This window comes from Toxotes jaculatrix, chromosome 22 (genome assembly GCF_017976425.1).
Source record: "Toxotes jaculatrix isolate fToxJac2 chromosome 22, fToxJac2.pri, whole genome shotgun sequence".
In the NCBI taxonomy this organism is placed as follows: Eukaryota; Metazoa; Chordata; class Actinopteri; family Toxotidae; genus Toxotes; species Toxotes jaculatrix.
The window spans coordinates 6,345,179-6,365,922 of record NC_054415.1 but is presented as its reverse complement, the minus strand read 5'-3'; the positions used below and the strand labels follow the sequence as shown (position 1 = coordinate 6,365,922).

The following is a 20,744-nucleotide window of genomic DNA, read 5'->3' as shown; positions in this document are numbered from 1 at the left end:
TATAGTTAGCATTTATTTCATGAACACAGTTCTACATAGATAGCACAAGAATACAATTATGATTTATTAGAGTTTGGTGTTCTTATTTCTCCTTGCATTTCCTTAGTGAATAAACGAGTCCTGAATAAAATAAATAAACAAATAAAAGCAAAGAAGTCTAGACAATCAAATTAGCTCTCTGCTCAAATACCAAATTACCATCTCTCCCTCTGGGGTCACATGAGCTCTGCTCCGTCATTTTGTAGTCTGCTTTACATAATGAAGAGCAATTTGAAAATTAATTGTTCGTCCTACTGGCTTGACTGGAATTCATAACAAGATGGATCCAAATCAACAGTGAGGGATCGACTGTACATTTATTAATAGACATTCACTAATGTACAAACTGGTCTTGCAAAAAAAAAAAGCCAACACACTAAGTATGAGGGTATGTTCATTGTGCTTCCTCTCTCTCTCTCCTTCTTTTATCTCTGTTTATTCATGTACACCTCAGCGTGAAATTCTTCAGGGGGTATGTGGTTACATTGTAACCAAGGCTGTGCAGTCAATAGCACGGTGGTATTCAGCCTGTGGTGGTGAAGCAGGGTAGCAGCTCCATTTCCTTCCCTGTCACTCCCCATTGTGACTCTTTCCAAGTTCACACTGGCGCTGCTTTCAAGGACCGTCAGAAAAAACAGGAAAATAAAAGTGAATGAACTATTTCATTATATTCAGTGTTTCAAAAAACCTTACCTACTTTAAAAAAAAAAAAAAAAATTACAGTTAAATTGGCCCATTAGTTTGCTCTAGGTTTGTTTATATGAAGTTATGGTATTTTGCATTTGGGTTGGGTGAATGATTTAAATCATTGTACTTTGCAGTTAGCATTCATTGTAATTTTTTATTTGTATTAGTTTTTATTTAGTGGTGTGCATCTACCTGTCTGGGCACAGCCGATACAGATGGAAAATAAGTAGCAGCTACAGCAAGGAATCTCATCTCTCTACGTGAATGAAAATTGTACGTAGTCCCTGGTAAATATATTTAATAAACTCTTATATGCAGTTGCATTTGAAGCACATAAATGCTGCTTAGGTTCTGTGCTTTGATTCTCTTTTGTTAGACCTTCATTTTTGTGTAAAAGTGTCTTTACGCTTCGTAAATTCGAAAATACGAGCTGCACCCAAAGGCAGCATCCCGCAGCAACCTGCTGTCGGACACCCTGAAAGCAACAAGCTGGACTGGATCAAACGGTCCATGCGGCAGAACCGTGCGCGTTGACGGGAATATCACCAAAACAAGCTTATTTATCCTCACTAAACTCACGCCAGGTGAGTATTTTCTCGCTTTTGAGACGAAAACGTTAGTTTATAGATATAACGGTTGGATAATTCGGTTAAACTTTGTCCTGCGCATCAGCGACGAAGGTGGACGGATGTGTTTTTTTTTTTTTGTTCAGGATGCTCGAGTTGACACCCCATCCATAAAAAAAGGGGGCCAAGAAAGTTTGTCTTAAACCGCAGGGAACTTATATTCCTTTCATTTATTCGTTGCCTGTGACAGTGAAGGACAGCATGAGTGGTCAAAGTCCAAAATTTACGTTCTTTCAAGAAACCGTGTTAGCAGTTGGAGGCCGTTTTATGAAAAGTAACCGTGTTTAAACGACTATATTTAAATAGGAAAATGTAAAAACAGCAGGACATTTTTTGGCCAGTGTGATTTTTTTTCCCCAGAAAAAATAAAGCGACTTTTGTTTGGCGCATTAATATTTTAAGTAGAGTTGAGTGCGGTCACAGGTGATTTAATGAGGTAAGGCCAGAGCGGGGAACTTAATAGTAGCTACCATAGACCCACATTAAGAGTACATTAAGACTCAGTGCAAGTTTTAGTTTTTATTTTAATCCTCCCATAATGTTTTCTCCAGTCAAAATGCTTTAGAAAAAGAGGTAATCTCCATGGTTTCAGATCCTATAGCATGGAGTAGTTACTACGGTAAGGTACGGAGATGGTTTACACAAGTTTTTTCTCTCACTTAACTCATGTTAGTTTGGTTGGAACTACTTTTTGTTGATTAGGCTTCTAAACCCACTAGCTTTTTTTTTTTTTTTTTTTGTAAATGAAGTTAAGGCCTCGTCCGGTAAACCAAAAGTTTTTCTCCCACTTTTCCTCAGGGACAAATAACCTCGTGAATGACTCCCTGGCCATCAAACATGATACCTGCTCTGTTTTCTTTGGTGCTATCCACTGAAAGTTACTGTGTGGATCAATGTTATGTGTCTAAGCGCCTCTTACCCCATGGCCTTTTATTTACAGTACTGAAACTGTTCACTCAGTTAATGACTCAGAAGTGTATGGTCTGTTCAGTGCTATGAATAATTTAAACATGTGGTTTGTGGATATAACTAGAGGAGACAAAAACATGAAGCCTGATGCCACATCACTAAACAACGAGTAAGATGAGACCTTGATCATAAAAGTATAGCAGTAGGAGATTCATTTAGAAAATAGTGTAAATTACAGAATTGTGACTTCAGCTTTTAATTGTTGGTGATTCAGTTTTTCTCAGTCATACCCAAAACTCCTTTGAGAATACTGCTTGACACTACAGTGTGATCAGATGGGAGTTGTGGGCAGTGAGCAGGAATGCAAATCTGAGAGAAATGTGAGAACAGTACTTGAACCATTTTTATTTCGTAGCTTGTTTGACTTTGTAAAGGATGCAAACTGTAAATGCTCAAAAATAATGAGTTACTGTTGCTGCTGCGATGTTGCTTTTGTTGTGACATTTGATGGGCAGCTGTATCCCTTTGGTGAACAATGTCAGTCTGATTGCTCTGACTTGCTGTGGCACACATTTTATGCAGAGCTGTCAAATGTCATAATAAGCTGAGCCTTGACATGAATGAGTTTATTTTCCCTAACTAATTTGGGCTGCGTCAGTTACCTACTAGCATTTGTGTGCTATTCTTTTATTCCATTCCATGTGTTTTTTTGGCCTCTTTTAAATCGTTAGATGACTTTGTAACCAGCCAGGTTTTCTATTTGAAATGGATCCACAGTTCATTTTACAATGTGTTTATTGTTTTGTACTGCTAGTGTCACGATACTTTATTAATAAGGGGAAAATTGAGGTGGGTCGGGAAAGTGTCATTCATGTACAGTCTTGCAGTATCAAATTGTGTTACATCTGAGACATTTTTTACATTTTTCAACAAATATTTTCTCTATTTTCACTGAGCAGTCTCTATAATGAACTTAAAGGTTTGTAATTATACCACCCTTTTAATCTAGGATCCCCATACCTTCCTGCAAAATTTAAAAATTTATTTCCCATTATCCTCTTTTTCCATTGAGGAAAAAAATCTGTAATTTCAGAAGTGACCTGGGGGAAGGAAGATGTCGGCGATTTATAAAGATGACCAGGAGGACTGGCTGACAGTGTGCCTCAAGTACTTGCTCTTTGTTTTCAACTTTCTCTTCTGGGTAAGTGGCAGTAAGCAGGCATCATCTTTTTAACCTACCTGCACTCTGGAAAAAAAAAACCTCAGAAAAAAACCCTAGATTTCACTTTGTCATCTATCCGCTCTTATTCATTTGCCATGTGCTGCTCAGATTGCATTACATAAGCTTTAAATTCAACCTCTTTTGGCAACCAGTGCATTGCAATAACACTGACAGGTCTCACAGTGATTGTAAGCATCAGTAAGTTATGTTTTTAAAATAGAGATAAGCACAGGAAGTGTAATTAATTTTCACTAGACCCGGTGAGTGAATGGGAAATCAGAACTTTGCACTTGAAGATGCATGGTAGAAATGCTTTAATGCTGCTTTAAAACTGCAGGCAGAAAGACATTAGAGGAAAAGAGCAATGTAGAAACAGGGAGAGGATTAAGGAGAGTTGTGAGTCTGAAAAGGCTGAGCTATGGACTTGGCCCAAAGTGAGTCATAGATTATTTAGGGCTTGTCAGTGTGCGATGGGGAACAGTGTATCAAACCTGTTCTCTGGCACCACACTTTATGATACTGCAGTTTGCTGCTAAAATGGTACGCTCTTACAGCAACTGTGCAGAGTGTCTGGGTCACTTTGAAACATTTTCAAAGTCTGAGACAGAGTTAAAGAGAAGGTTGTGAGTAGAGAGGCAGATCTATGTGTGAGAGAGGTTAAAGAGAAAAAGGATCAGTGGGACCTGTATGTATCCAAGTGGTTGAACATGTGTTCTTGAGAGTAAGGGGATCTTGCTTTTGACGGAAAGAGGAGGGAGAATGAAGGGGGGAGGCTCTCTGAGGCATTTCCTATCCTTCTGCCTGTGAAGCTGATGAGATGAGAGCAACAGATCTGGACGCCACCCTGGGTTTGGTATCCAGGATTGTTTGTGAGGAAGTGGTCATTATGCCCCGGCTTGACCTCTGAAGTCCCACTGTTCCTGTGGCATTATTTGTGCCTGGCCACTTCTGTTTCTCTATTTCCTCTCTTCTTTTTACCCTCTCTTATGCCTCATTTTCTCTCCCTTTCATTGTCTTCTCATGTTCTTGGTTTTTTATATCAGTGACTCATCTAATAACATTGAACTCACTTCCTATTTGTCACTTCCTGGCCTGTGAAATACTGTACTTTTTGGTTTTTTATTTATCCATCTTCAAGACTGAATTGATATAGCTCTCTGTTCAAGTCATCCAGATCTCTTCTTTCCCTCTTTCCTATTTTATGACTACTGTTTCACAATGCTTTTATGATGTCTTTATCTTGTCTCTTCATCTTGTTTTCTTTTCTGGTACCTTTTGCTACACCCATATCAGTTTCATAGTATCTCTTTCTTTACCTTTATACTCTAAAAAATCTTTTTCACCCCTCCACCTTCTCCCTCCCTCTCCACTTCTCTTCCAGGTGGGTGGAGTTGCCGTTTTGGGTGTTGGAGTCTGGACCCTGGTGGAAAAGAGCGACTACTTGAGTCTGTTGGCCTCCAGCACTTTTGCTGTCTCTGCGTATATCCTCATCCTGGCTGGCGGCCTGGTGGTGGTTACGGGCTTCTTGGGCTGTTGTGCTGTCATCCGGGAACAGAGAAGCTGTCTGTCCACGGTGAGACAGGAGACTCACAGTGGGGGGGTTCTAGCTGTACACAAGTGGGTATATGGTATAGTATGTACCTGATGAAGAAATGTGAAATTTCAGTTACACAAGACTGCTTATTCAAAATCTTCTCATTTTTTGATGCATTTACAAAAATATTACATTTGGTTTGCTCAAAAATGTACTTATTAAAGAGGTAACAATCTAAGATATGACATTCAAAGGAGTTTAGTTTTCTCAGAGAAGACCTACGAGCAGGTTACTTATAAAGCCCCTTACTGGAAGAAAGATGTAACTGAACAGTGACCAGTAACAAAAGACTTCAGTTTTACTGTGAAGCTATTAGATGTGTGTAAACTGAAACTTAATAAACTCATCTGTGCCTTGGTCAAGAGTGTTATAGCCTGAGAGGTACCTTAAGAATCATAGGATGGAATAAGGGCAACAGATTACCACTCATGTACTGAAGGGGTCTCCAAAGTCATACTGGTGGAAGAAGCTTTCGGTTCAAGGCAAACTGCAGTGCATTGTAGGAAAACATTTGTCAAATTTGGCGATTCCTTATGTTGCACATGTTGGAATTACAGCACAGCTATACTGCGTCATAAGTTATGCAATTTGAATAATCATGTGGGCAATAATGCTGATGGTCAAGGCCACTGGTTATTGGTCCCAGATTGTCATGTGTACACTGGAAAGCGAGATGCTCGCCCACATGCATGCAAAGGTTTGTTTTTTCTGCACAACTACATAACAGCTACGCAACAACATCACATGGAACTCATCCATGCTCTCCTTGGTCTAAGCACTGTCACTGGATGCTGACAAATGGCTCTGACAGGGTCCTACTGTCCTCATTATTTTACAGAGACAGGGCCCAATGGGAGAGCAGCAGGCAGGAGGTGAACGTTCACTGCCGCAGGCCTATTTATAGGTCTGTCTATCTACTGTTGATGGATGGAGCAATAGGAGAGAGAAAGGGGCTTGTAGGAGCGTAGAGGTTGATGTGTAGAGAATTTGGAGTCTGTGGTGCATTTTGGTTGAATACAAACTGTATTGATGTGCTATATATAGATTAGTTTTGGGGGACTGAGTGATGCCAGCATGTAAGTGTGTGTGTGTAGGTGTGTGTGTGTGTGTGTGTGTGTGTGTGTGTGTGTGTGTGTGTGTGTGTGTAAAGAAAGGGTGAAGTTAGCAGTATGTGTGGGCAGCAGACACACAGAGACTAGAGTGCTGGAGTGTTTTTTTGAAATCTTGTAACCAAGAGATACAGAGCAGGCTGTGCTTCTGCATGACATAATAACTGTGATAACTGCAAAACAGAAGAGGACATTTTAGGGACTAGTCATTTGCTATCACTGTGTTTCCCATGTTGTGCTCGTGTCAAACTGTTGTGAAGTTATTATGAAGAGTTGAGCTGGTTTAAAAAGTTTTAGACTGGTTTGATATTAAGCGAAACATTGGACTGGTATATCAAATGTGCACTAGGTGATGCACTTGACTCAGCAGACTCCCCAATGTGGAACATAATGAGACTGTGAGAGAGAGGAAACTGTGAATGGAAGTGTAGCAGCTCCAGTCCACTTGATGGCAGTAATGCATCTCTAAGCTGGTTTCCCAACCGGCAATAAACACTACAGAAGAAGAAGAAGAAGTAGGCGTCTCCTCTTGTCGCCAACCCCAAGCACATTCACTTTCTGGTAAATATACACAATGAGCGGCTTAAGCTCCTACACTGGTCTGGATTGACCCAACTCTGTTTGTATGTGTGTGTTTGCTTTATGTAGGGTGGCCCATGTTTGTGTGGGGTGTATGGACCATTGTCTGAAGAATGAAAAGTTGGGTTTTTTGAGTTTGGGAAAGCTGCAGTTTTGATCTAACTCGTTCTGTAACAGTCTGTCAGAGCACTCTAAATGTGTAGGCGATTTGTTTGATGCACACCTTACATAACTGTGCTCTGCATTTCAGTGCGTACAATAGTGTACAATGAAGCTTTCAATTAGAATCACCTGTATTTAGCTGCCGAGGTACTGATTTTTTGTTTTAGTTAATCATACTAATCAGATGTCTGATTCTTTGTAATCCTTGTTTTCATGAAGAATACAGATGAATGATTGCGCTGGCGTGATGGTTGATGTTTAAATCTTAATTTAGTTTTGCCAAGATGATGCTTTGAAGTTAATTATGATACATAATGGAACTGGTTTCAAGCAGCCTGGAGAGCTTCTTAAAAGATGCCTGAGAGAAATCTGATTCTGCAGTCTGCCAAATTGCTTTCTGGTTGTCTCTTTTTGTGCAGCTTGCCATCTGTGTTAGAAGTGACAGATGCAGCACAATGACAGCTGATGGAAGTTTTTATTGAGCCGTCACGAGTGTGAGCAAGAGTTAGCGCAGGCGACAACTGAAGTCTGAAATGGATGAATTGAAGTCTTGTGTCTGATTTATTGAATTTCTACGTTCCTTTCTCATTCTCTCTGTCCTTTATCTCTTTCACAGTATTTCTTCTGCCTGCTGTTGATCTTCTTGATTGAACTGGTGGCTGGAGTACTGGCTTATGTATACTACCAGAGGGTAAGTGATTGCTGCGTGTTATTTACTTATAGTTGAGTGGTGCTCTACAGTGAAGATCCAAATTGCCAAAGCTGTTTTCTATATACTTTTCAATCCAGGTGACTGCCATCAACTCAGTCTGTTTTAATGGGGCTCATACAAAAACATTTTTATACTTTAGGTAGCAGATAGAATGTGGGATGCAGACAGGTAGCAGTGACAGTGCAGGGACAATGCTTTTTTTTCAGCTAAAGCTGAAAATTTTGAACGTATTCAGAATTGTGATTGAGTATGCGAGCGTGATGGATTGTCAGGTACTTCAGCCACCTCTTGGAGGTCACTTCTAATTGCATTTAGCTTGAACCTCTCAGGGCAACAAATGATATTGTGAGAAGGGAGACCTTGTTCAACATCTGTGACTTTGAGCATTGACTTTGTTAAAGTGTCCATGAGCATTTCCCTACCAATTCAAGACTGCTGACTCTCCTGCTGAAGGAATTAAGACAGCATTTCACCACAGAAATTAAAGTATCCCTTTCTACTTTTAATTCTGTTACAGAAGAAACCCTTTAGACAGTGTTTAAGGGTTTTTAGACACTGAAAATGCTATTCAATTTGACTTTTCTCTTCTTCAGGCAGGTGTTAACTTGCGTCTGGATTACCACTGAAACTGAACAGTTGCAGTGCAGGGACACAGACTTCAAAGAATCATTACATACTTTGAGAATTATAGCAGTTCAATTTAAATCTTGTTAATCCTATAATACCATGTGCTTTCAAATTAATATGAATAGAAAATCCTGTTTCTTGTCTTAGCTTATGTAACCCTGTAGGGATTTCACTGCTCTATCTGGTTTTATTTCTCTTTTTTTAATTGTCATTTTAACCAATGTGAAAAGGTTTTCTGGTGGTCTTTGTTCCGTCTCATAGACATGGGTGATGATGAGTCATGGAGAATCTACAGCAGATCTTTTTTTTTTCTGCTGTTCTTCCTTTTATGTGTTTCTTTGTCACTGTTTGCCACCTGCTCTGAGCGTTATGTTCAGTGTCTGGAGTTTTTTTAACACCCAGCTCTGAGGATCTTGTTATCTTACAGACATCTGCCTGTCATTCAGCTAGAAGTGCAAAGAGTGCCACGCTATCTGTGGGCAAGCTCAGAGATTTATTATAATGGAAAATGGTTCAGCACAGGTTAGAATCACTTTAAAGATAAGGGCTCTCATCCTGTTTTTTCTCTGGTTTTCGTGTGTGTGTGTGTATGTCTGTGCATGGATGCATACAAACATACACACACACACATACACACATCAAAGGCTATATTTAAAGTCTATTTTTTGCGATGTGTTGTTCATCTGTCTTTTCAGTCACAGCACTCACAGAGGCATGGGAGTTGCTTCCTGTCTATCTCGCCCTAATCCTCCCACTATTTCACTTTTATCAAGCTTATCACTTCAGCACCCTCTCACCTTATAGTCTTTGCTCCAAGGCATTTTTGCATTTCTCTTCTATTTGTACTTGAAATGTTCCACGTGCAGGGATGCACATAGCTTTTTCTAGTCTAGTTCTCAGGGGAGCACCTGGAGATGCTGCTTGGTCCTCGCCCTTTACATGGCACAGTTATCCTACAAGCTGCTGTCATCGCTACGCTCCTGGCTGCTCTCCTCGTTGTCTTTCACTCTTAGCTGTTTGCATCCATAAATCAGCCGTTGGCTTTGGATCAGAAGTCACTGTTTTCATCTTAGACAAGTGGATGTGTCTCACTTTCTGTGTCTGCTGTCTCTCTCTGCTAGCATTAGAAGCAGTCTCTTTCCTGTATTTTCCTTCTTTGCATTCACCAATAATCAAATTTGAATTAGTAAATCGAAGGTAGACTAAGGTGAACTCTCCTTGATAGACACAGACACATTGCACTCTCCTGACATTAACTCCAAGCCTCTTGAAACTGCAGTATCTTCTTTATATGAACAGACAGGATGTACATAACATTAACAATTTTGCCATAATGGCCATCTTACAGTGGTCCATGAAGAATTATTTTTCATTAAGTAACTGAATCCCAAAAATGCCAAAAATATTGGCATGTAAACATGCCTGTTTTTATATAATCTGCTGCACATTCTTTATTTTGACCACGCATGTGCACCTGTGAACCAGATATGTGCACCCCTGTCATGTGTAATAAATGAAGCAGCTTGTGGTTACAAAATAAATTTTGTTCTCTTTGATAAATGCACCCCCACTTTCTGTGTCTCACACACACTGTTTCTCACTTTCTGTCTGTGCTGTCTCTCTCTTTGTTCTTCATTTCCAGCTGAGTGAGGAGCTGAAGCAACATCTCAACCAGACTATGACAGAGAACTACGCCCAGCCAGGGAAGGAGGCCATCACATTAGCTGTGGACAGACTACAACAGGATGTATGGGCTATAGTTAAACTCTGAGGGTTTGTTTAGTTTATGTAAGATTATATGCTGCACTTTTCTTCAGCAGGCTTGGTCAAGTATAGTCGCACTTTGTTATAAATTCATTTTCCATGACTCATTTGGCAACTACCCTATGTGAAGTAGTTTTAAAACATATTTACATGCAGTTGAAGGAATCTATTGGGAATTGCACAAAGTATTGTTTTAGAAATGGCAGCTGAGATAGCCAGAGCTGCAGTAAATTTGTCCAAATCCCTTTAAGGAATGAAACCAAACACTTTGCTTTCTTCTCTTTCACTCTCTAGTTCAAGTGCTGTGGCAGCAACAACTCCCATGATTGGATGTTGAGTGCGTACATTTCGTCAAAGCAGGCAGAAGGCAGGGTCGTGCCTGATAGCTGCTGTAAGACCATCACCCCTTACTGTGGCAAGAGAGACCACCCCTCCAACATCTACAAAGTGGAGGTCAGTGAACTAAACACTTCTGGAAAATACATTTCTAAATGCTACATTTTAAACTTTAGATAACAATAATCTGCCTTAATAAACCCAGACTTTCCGTGTCTGATGTCCTTTTGATCACTCGTGTGTTTAGCATCTATTCGGTTGTGTGTATTGTCGTATACTTTTTAACTTTCATCCTTTGACTCTGAAGGGTGGATGCATCACTAAGCTGGAGCAGTTTCTGGCAGACCACCTGTTGGTCATTGGTGCAGTGGGAATAGGAGTAGCCTGTCTGCAGGTAAGTAAAACATGATGTGTAGTTTAGACAGTGTTTGAAGAAGCAGAATATGATTCTGCTGTCTTCGTTCTGAGTTAACGATACTGATAAATATATAAGCTCAATAATAATTTTATCAAAAGTGAGACACTGCTTTTGCCTTTGTGAATGAATTGTTGCCCTTTGTTGGATAAAACCTCACAATATCCAGACAGATGTGTTCCAATCTTTCCATTACTGAAAATGCATCATCGCAGGCCAACAACTTCTAAATGGACTCTTCTTCTTATCTCACCCCAGTCTCTCAGTCATCATTATCTGATTTTGTTCATTCCTGTTATTTGATTTGTCCCAGACTGAGATGGACATAAGCTTTTAAGCCTCACAGAGCCCAAGGAGGCATACAAGGGTGCTTTTCTAAAATTTGTGCTGGCTGACAGCTGCCTTACAGCTGGTCACCAACTCTTTGTAAATTGACTTCAGGGAAACCTGAGACCAAACAAACATGCATTGATTCTTTCCAGTGGTATTTGTAAGACTGATATGCCCTTCTGTGCCCACCATATTGTACAGTGTTCAGCCTGAACAGTTTTAATCAGACTCAAGGGAACTGAGAATAAGGACAGATGTCCTGCTGGCATGAGGACAGAGGTTGTCTTCTGTAATAATCAACGCTTGCAAGAACAAAAAGTATCACCGATCATTTCTTCTCTGTGATGCTTAGAACAAGTGAATTTAAGAATACAGCTTTACATTAGCTGTTTCTTTAATGCAAGTATTGTCTGTAAATTGTCTGAAGGGATTATGCTAAACACAAATAAGGTGCTCAATGTATAGACCATACCTGCTTATAAAATCCAAAATTTTACTCAAATGTGATTTAACACTTTTCAGTCCAAGTATAGGTTTGTTTTCCTTTTGTACTGTTGGCTTACTGTATGTCTTGTCTCTGTCAACTGTCCCAGTAAATCACACTAGCTTTAGTTTTCATGTTTTTTTTACATGTATGTCTTTTGTGCCACATTAACCTGTCTTTGGTGCGTTGTACTGTATGTCTTTATATCCGTCTGTCTGTGTGTGGTTTCACTGTAGCTGGCTGGGGCAGCCTTGACAGCCTGCTTTATCTATCTGCTCTATAAAGAAGAGGAAGAGGACTTCAGTACAGTGTGATTTAGCTCTAGAACATCTTTGTGGTTTAATCAACTGGAGAGACAAGGTTGGAGGGCGTTGTGGAAATTTGATATCTGTCTGCATGTTTGTTCCCGTGTGTGTGACTGCTGTGTGTTAAATGTGAACTCTGAAGCTTACATGTACATTAAATGAACATATTTCTTATCTTTCATGATCTTTGCTGATTGTGAAGCATGCAGGCGCATGGCTTTGGACGATTGTTGCTCTGCTTGTTGTGATAATGGGCTGTTATGGCTGATGTACGTAATAACTCAGGAAAGGTCGAAAACACCATGAGAATGGCTTGATTAATCAAAACATAACTGCATCTGCTCAGTGATGTGGTTCCTAAGAGTCACGTTCTGTATCTTTATGCGATAGTGCCTTGTTTGAAGAACCTCTGCTGACAAGAAAAGGAAGAACATGGTGATGAGTTGTTATACCAAGGTTTTGCTTTATATTCCCAATGGTAGAATGACTTTAAATTATTATCAGACACTATGTTTTTGTAGTATGTAGTAACTAGGTGAAGGGATGGAGATGAAATGCAGACAGTTCTGTTTTATTGTGAAATTTTCAATGCACTGTGATAGCAGTAATTACCCTACCCATATTGATGTTGTTATGATTTGCTGAAACTGATAATTTGCCACACTTACATGATTTTTTTTTGTTTGGACATCTCCTAGTACATTATCATGTAGGTAAAGCATTGGACTTGTTGCTATAGTTACTCACAATCTAAAATAGACTATGCTATCATGAACATTGAGTTTCTTCAACAGTGATTCAAATGTTGACTAGAATTATGTTTCAAGTGTCCAGATACACAGTTTTAACAGACACCTTCTATCCAGCCAGAAAGAAGTGTCTCGTTTGGTCCTTACTTCTCAGATTTAGGCTTTAAGAAAACAAAAAAGCAGAGAGGCTGTTTTTCTCACTTATCCTTCTCATGTCATGAGTCTCAGAGCCAAAACGTCAGTCTTCTTCCGTGCTTCTACATATCCATCACTGACAGAGAAGGAAAAAAAAAAATCTGAAACTTGCCAGAAGAGAGATTGTGATGAGTCAATATACAGTGCTGAGTGGCTCGATAACGCTTTCTCAGAGGGCTTTTAGAGACTCAGAGATTGCATCTGGTCAAGCCTGGCAGGCCGAGTGGCTTAGGTCAATATCTGTTCCTGCTGTTCTTTATTTTCTGTAGTAGTGGATAGTTTAGTGCTTCTGTAAAGTGTGTCTCACAGATTCTTTAAAGTTCTAGTGCCTACCCTAGTACCTTACCTTACAGGTTTCCAAAGCCTGGAGTTACACGGGAGGAGACTTTTTTGGATCCATAGTCCAGTTTTTGGACTATGTTGTTGACTGAATACTGAATATGAATATTTAAACATGAAACTGCTTTTTGACCCCACCTTTACTTTGTCTTTGCTTGCAGAAGCTTGTGCACACATTTGTTGCTCCAGTAATGGCTGCTTGACACCTATAGCAACCAGCTACATACTTTCCAGCAGTCTCTAACCCCATCACCTTTAACCCCTCTCTGTTAATTCAAGCTTCCTGTGGTCTTCCATGGTGACTGAGCAGCATTCCTGACTTAACACTTCCTGTTTTCAGATCTGTGGGATGGTGTTCACCTGCTGCTTATACAGAAGGATCAAGATGGACCCTTACTGAGCACACCAGGCCCCCAACACTACACCTTCAACAGGCAAATGGAACAATGACCCACTGAAACCTAATTTCAGCCTCTGAATTTTGAACTCCGACCTGGTGATCTAACCCAAATGCACAGATATGTTTCAGGCCATCCAAATTGCGGTCAGAAACAAGTTGTGCCATTGAGCATCCAGGGTGATTCATGGTTCCTTTTGTACAGCATTGTGCATAACTTACAATGTTTTTCAATCCAGACTTCAACATTTCTGTTATCTGACTGAGATTTAGATTTCCAGGAGCATCATGCCTTGGCTTAGATGCATGCTTTCGTTTGAGCAGGACTGAAGAAGGGGCAATCCTTACTCATGTTGTATTCTACTCAACCAATGATGATTTTTCGTGTTTTCACTGTGCAGAATTATTTAATAGGGTTTTCTGCCTGTTCCAGTGATTGGGTAAGCTGAGGTGTCGCTGTTACTGATAAAAGGTAACTTCTTTTATCTTTTGTAAACACAATGTGCCTCTTTCACAGTTCTGCTGACAAATGATTATGCATTAACTCTGTACCTCTGCACTGTGATAAACAGCAGCAAAACAAACATATAGTTTACTATCTTTATATTTGTAGTGATGTCTATATTACTGACAATAGCACTAAATGTTGAACTGTATGCTGCTTATTAAGATTAACTGAGCAATCCTAGTGATACTCAAGTGTAGGGCTAGGAACATTTCCTAACAGTTCAAAAAGTAAAAGTGAAAATCAGTTTGGTTGCCAGATCCCTTAATTTATGACTCCACCTAGTGGTTGTCAATGGTTAGATACTGTACAATCTGCAGGATTATAACTCTATGCTGCACTTAGTTCTGATACCATATTATGAAATTCAGAATTCCATGATACATTAAAAGCAGCTATTTATCTTCATGGGTGACACTAAGAAATGTGTAGATATCAGTTGGTAATTTTAACATGAACACATTTCACCTTTTGAGAAACTTTTGGGTTTATTCCTATACTTTCCTTGACACCTTAGGTTTCATTCCGTGCAGTGAAGAATCTGACCTTTCTGTGAGCCAAAGAAAGTATGAACAAGGTTGTTTTCACTGTCCAATCTATCACTTGCCATTCCTTTTTGCCACTGCTATTTTATATGGAACAATGAGTATCTTTGTTGCCACAATACTGTAGAGGTGAAAGGTCTTGTGGAATATAAAGAGTGATAATATGTGCTGTGTGGATATAGACATTTCTTTTTGACATTTGACATTTTTTTCATTTGGTAAGAACCATGATGTTGCCATGACTCAGTACTTCGTAAAGGGACCTCCTAGGATTTGTTTTTTTTTCCAAATGGGTGCTGATGTTTGTCGATGGTTGATGATGAGATAATGATATAACACTGGCATGTGCTGCAACTACTGATTGCTCTATTCATCATATTGATATGAATCTCATGAATAAATGTTTGAATGTTGTTGGATATAGTAAACCACTAGAGGGAGACAAAGGTTTTCATTTTTCAGTGGTACAGTGGTTTGTCATCCAGCTAATCATGTGAAACAATCTCTCCACTTTGCTAAAGCTGACCCAACAGAGCCAGTTTGGTCTAACCCACCACTCAGAGCAGTGTTTCCTAATAAAAGAGGATACGCTTACCTGACTGTTTTGTCATAGTTGTGAAGATTCAGTTTTGCCAAACTCAGCATTGTTTGAGATGGTATGCATGTTTCATGTTATGTGTTATGTGTTAGTCACTGACTAAATCACAAACACTGTTGATAAGCTTAGCTAGAACCAAATCTTGCTACTCCCTGCTACTTGGTGCAGCAGTGCAATTCAAAAAAAATCATTGAACCGATTCATGTTGTAAATGATTCACTTGTCTGTTTTTCATGAGCCGTGCTTGCTTATCTAAACACTTCATGCCCAGTTTGCTCTTCAAAATGGTGCAAACTGTACTCTGCCTCAGTTTCACATTTTCAAATCTGTCTTTTTGTAACTGAGATTGTTCACTTTATCATGTAATGTGTGGGCTTCGGTAAGAGAACATTGTGAAAACACTTGTTACGTGTGGGGTCTCCCACAATTTCACATTGGAAAATCTTGTGTGGTTCTCAGCTCAAACCACATTTATCCAGGATGCATTGCTAGTGCAGGTCTGTGTGGTTTTAGGGTCTTGTTGAGAGAAAGTCTATATATATATTAAACACTATGCCATGTGCATAGATTGTTTGTGCATTATTGTTTGCACTATATAGTTGCCATATGACCTATTTGTTTTTGAAGCACAACTTTTCCCTTTTCCTTTGTTTTCCCTCAGCTCCAGATTAATTGCAAGACACTGTGTCGGTTCAGAGTGATCTATCATTGTCACCCATGTAGGGAAAAGGGCACAAAGTTTTAAAAAAGTTTGGATATTCTCCAGTGTTTTGGCTTCAGTGGGCCTATGGACTCTGTCAGTCCCTTTGTCTTCATCAGCTATAGCAGGATGGCTCTCATTTCCTGCAGATGTCACACACAAACTGATGCAGAGAGAGGGTACACTGATACTGACAAGATAGAAACACACAACTTAGAGGCTGTACACATTAGCATGCGGTCTCCACGCTTTGCCAGAGGAGACCGATGAGGGAGAATTGGGAGCAGCTGGATATTCGCCGCTCCCATGTGTTCAGGCCTCTTTGTGTCACAAGCACACACACACACACACACATTCACACGCACTACTTACACCCTCCATCCTCATCACACTGTAGCCGTGGCGATGATATTTCAGTGGGACATCTCAAGAAGTTACTTAAGAACATATGCTGTAGTATCATTTATCTGTCAGCTTTGAGCATGTTTCTGCTTGCGCACAGATAACACGTGAATACCTTCAGATTTACTCATTGGAGAGCAAAGCATTCCAGCAATGAGCAAAAACAAAATGTATTGATGCCATTTCTAAATTATAAATGAATGTATTTAATTTAGTATAGCCCTGTATATGTCTCCTTGCATGTCAGCACACAATGACATGCTTGAGTTATGTTTTTATGTTTTTTTTTTATGTCTATAAAGCATTTGTTGAGCTCTCATAAAAACATATTCTGACACAATACAACTATTGTCTCATCAGGTATGTGTTCAATATGCACAGAAATGCGTAAGGCCTCAGTTGTGGTGATCAGACGCTGCTGTGCCTTTAGAATAATACACGTGTGGGAAACTTCTTCTGTGACTGTGCTGAATGCAACATGCCTGAAGCTGAAGTCTGGTTAATTCATTGTGTTAGCATGGTTCTTGAAATCATCTCTGTCTACATGTCTGCACTAAGATCGGGAAGACAATAAGTGTCTTGTCCTGAAATGAAATGAGGATTGTACCTTTGTCCAAGAATTGGGTCTTTGTTTAGCCATTGTACCTCACTAGAACTGCCTGAAGCCGTGTCAGCAAACAGACAAAACAATCTAAACAGTTCAGTAAAAATGACTTTGAAGTTAAGTCCATCACATTTACAGACACTGCTACAAAGGTGGGTGGGATTAGTCTGAATGTCAGTTAGCATTTGTCAGCTATTAAAGGGGGTCTGTAAATGGACTTCAAAGCAACAGGACAATCCTCCACAGGCCAAAGACGTTAAATCATCTGTAAACAAACTGCAGGTGCATTCAGCAAATAAAGCACAATTGCAGAATTATGTAATAGTTGAATATGAATTTATTTAATACAAATACACTGAAAACACCTGTCCAGCATTGCCAATGTTTAACTACTCACTACCCAGTAGATCCAACATAGCTGTATTTATTACTCATTCTCAGTCTTTAATTGGAAATTTAGCAGTTCAAATCCAGGCCTGGTCCAGAGCAGAACCAGTTCTGTGTCAGATCTGGTTTCCAAATCTATGTTGACCTTCATAGTCTGACTCACCTCCAAGCGAGTTTGTGTCTGGCCTGCAACACATTAGCTCTGGCCATAAATGTGTTTGACAGATTTCTGAAGGGATCAAAGGCATAGGGAAGGAGATAGCGTGTTTAGTTAACTTCAGTGCTGGACGTCAGGGTTTAGGATCCTGAAGACCAGCACGGCAACATAAATCGAAATCTAATAATCTTTCCATACTGAGTCATCAGCATTTAGAATTGTCTGGTACTTCCAGCAATGTATGTGCAGTATTTGTAGATGTGCTGTAGGTAGTGTTTCATCTAAAGGCTTCCGGATGCTGGTTCCAAAAATCCTCACAATGCAATAAATCAGTAGAAAAGTCATAAAGCAGCAGTTCCCGTTCCGGGGTCAGGATCCAAAGGGTTACCATATAAATCAGAAGGGTTACAGGTGAAATTAATTATCTATTTTTCTGACTTTTTTTTTGTAGTCCATGTATTTTGCTTGTGAATTTCTGGATCATTTTACATCTTGAGGCCTAAATTAAATCAGTTAGAATCTTGATGAAATGGCAACTGGGCTATTTGTTTTTAAAATATTTACAAAAAATGAGAAGAAATCAACTCATTCCACAATTACAGTTAATGCACTGCATATTGAATTAAGCTCTCTCAAGCTTCACATTCAGTTTAAAACCATTTTACCTATTTGGGTCATTCTAATAAGTCTTTGTCCCAGACATGATGCAGTTTTTACATACAACAGTAAAATGTCACATAGTAAGTTGAAATGGAGGCTATGAGTGCATACCCCAAACCTCTGAATGTTCCTCACTTGCTTCCCAGTATCCCTACAGTTGAGAAAGCTGTGGTTTCTGAGGTATGTGTGTGTGTGTGTGTGTGTGTGTGTGTGTGTGTGTGTGTGTTTCACAGTGTATGTGGGAGAGTCTTTGTCCATGGGAGAATGAGTTTAGATGGAAACAAACTTCAGAAAGTGTTTCAAGACGGCGTTTCAAAAGCCCGCTGTCTGATAATGATGATGAGCGTCATGTTGATGGGGGCGATGATTGATACCAAACAGATGGTGGGGTGGTCCCAGGGTTAGACAAACCACATTGTGATGTGTGCGTCCAGCACAGGTACCATAGTGGTACCTGGTCAAACTGTGACAAAGTGGGAATTTGTATAGAAATGAACAAAGGTCATTGAATTGAGATCGATGTCTCACTGTATACTTGACCGGCGTCCACCATTTTGATAAATACTGACAGTTAAATTAGCATGCTTACATAATCTAGCTTTGTGTATCAGTGTGTTTGTGTAACACCCATTCTTTGTATTGAATAGATTGTTGTGATTTGTGGTATGTGATCAGATTTGCTTACGTTATGGTCGTATTTGACAGGCTCGTTTCCCATCATGAGTCAAAAGAGAAGTGTCTTTTGGGTCAAGAGAATGAGTTTCAAAGTGATGGATGTTGTGTCGCTTGTTTGTGGCAAAGCGGCCCAACAAAATGGAATTTCATGCTTCAAGTACGTCAGAGTTGCTGGACTTTAACATGCCTTCTCTGGTATTCACGGATGGTGTCTATACACTGTAATTTATATGGGTTTAGTGGTGTTTCTGTTTAGAGTCAGGGTTGGAGTCTGTAAACTTTTACAAGCTGGCTAGTCTGTCTACACCCTATACATTGTTCTCCCACTTGGTTAACATGCACAAAAAAATTACATATTCAGTAAGATGGGATATCCCATAAAAAGGCAAAAGCTGCAACTAACAGTTTTTTTTTCTTTTTTTTAAAAAACGCCCTTCAAAGTATTTTGTGTGTATGCATGCTGTATTTGTGTTTATTTTTGTTTTATTTTTGCCATTATGTATGTGTTCAAGTGCACATATGTGGTTTTGTGTATATGTGTGAGATTTCCACATGGTATCAATATCTACCCTTCCGGTCAATGAAAAACATGACTGACAGTTTTTCAGAAATGAAGAGCAGCGCTGTTGATTATAAACATGGAGCTGTGAGCTGGAAAGGATACGACTTTTGTGTAAAAACAGATTAGCCTGACAACTTGTGTTTGTTTATGCTCCAAAGATGAATGGAAGAGGAAGAAGCGGATATGATATTTGGAGGGAGAGTGTATTTATCATCTGCAAAAAAAAAAAAAAAAAAAAAAAGGTTGGGGAGGGCACAGGCACAAAATTGCGTGAGAGGAAGTTTTTCTCTTCTCCCGAAGATTGATGCATGGAGGAGAGCATGGGAGCGACCTTGACTTGGTCATGAGAGTGGCTCCAGAAAGAAACAGAGAGGGAGAGTTTGTAATCAGTAAACAGACTCTTGACTCTTGAGTACCCTTTAGGAAGTAAACACTTAAATATGAAGCACTGTGCCATTGCAGCACATAGGCTTGAGTGATAAGATAGAGGCAATAAAGACAGATGGAAAATTGGTTGAAAGAGGAGAGCGATGTTTGGGCTCTGAAAACGTACAAAATGAGCACAGACGTCATACTGTGATGCACATTCTTTGTATCTGAAAGCAAACACATTTGCTGATTGGCCGTTTTGCATAACAGTAGGCAACTTGTGAAACAACCATCCAAAGAGGCCTGCTCCTTTTATTGATTTCTTTGCATAGTATACAGTGCTTTGAAACTTTTTTACTGACACAGGACTTTTCTTGGTCAGGTCTCAAATGTCAAAACACGAGCACATATTAATTTATTCACTGAATCACTTTTTCTCACCAGCTCACAACTTATTCAGCGGGTAATAAACAGTATGTGGGGACCACAGTCCTTTATTAATGCACATATTGACTTACTTGTTAAAAGATTATTGTGGTCCATATACATATTAATGTCTCTGTCTCTGTTTAATTTCTGACACACTGTAGTCTTAGTCCATCATGAACCCCATTTCAGATGTGCATTACAGTAATGAAGTGTTGTTACATCCTCCCAACAAATTAATGTCTAACATTAACATCCATCATCACTCATATCAATATTTACTGCCTGAAATATGCTACATTTTTTTTGCTTAAGTCTTAAATACAGTTATACAGCATGTAAAACAAGCATAGGGATTTCTTTGTGGTGTGACTCACCAGGAAATTATATGTTTACAAAAACTAATATTCCAATTGACAGTTTCACAGCTGCAGTGCACTTGAGGTATTTATCTTTGTCTTAGCCTTGATACGACTGTGATTTTGACAGCCGTAACACAGTTTTGGAAACATAAACAGTGTATGGTATTTCATGGAAGTGTGATACTGTTAGCACACGCAGCTCGTGAAGTGCC

The 20,744-nt window shown here is 39.5% G+C and overlaps 1 protein-coding gene across 3 annotated transcripts; it reads left to right on the top strand.

The window, feature by feature from the left end:
• The first annotated feature begins 1,179 nt into the window (after positions 1-1,179).
• On the top strand, positions 1,180-15,406 carry tspan11 (tetraspanin 11). 3 transcript variants are annotated; one of them, XM_041030389.1, is made up of 9 exons: positions 1,180-1,310; positions 3,355-3,462; positions 4,865-5,056; positions 7,544-7,618; positions 9,909-10,013; positions 10,325-10,483; positions 10,674-10,760; positions 11,832-11,955; positions 13,524-15,406. In XM_041030389.1, the coding sequence occupies exons 2-8, from the start codon at positions 3,376-3,378 to the stop codon at positions 11,907-11,909; spliced, it is 783 nt and encodes a 260-aa protein (XP_040886323.1). In that variant the 5' UTR covers positions 1,180-1,310; positions 3,355-3,375; the 3' UTR covers positions 11,910-11,955; positions 13,524-15,406. The 3 variants fall into 3 exon arrangements, with proteins under 3 accessions (XP_040886323.1, XP_040886322.1, XP_040886324.1); XM_041030388.1 differs by having other exon boundaries at positions 1,186-1,310; positions 3,334-3,462; XM_041030390.1 differs by lacking the exon at positions 11,832-11,955 and having other exon boundaries at positions 1,186-1,310; positions 3,334-3,462.
• The last annotated feature ends 5,338 nt before the right edge of the window (positions 15,407-20,744 follow it).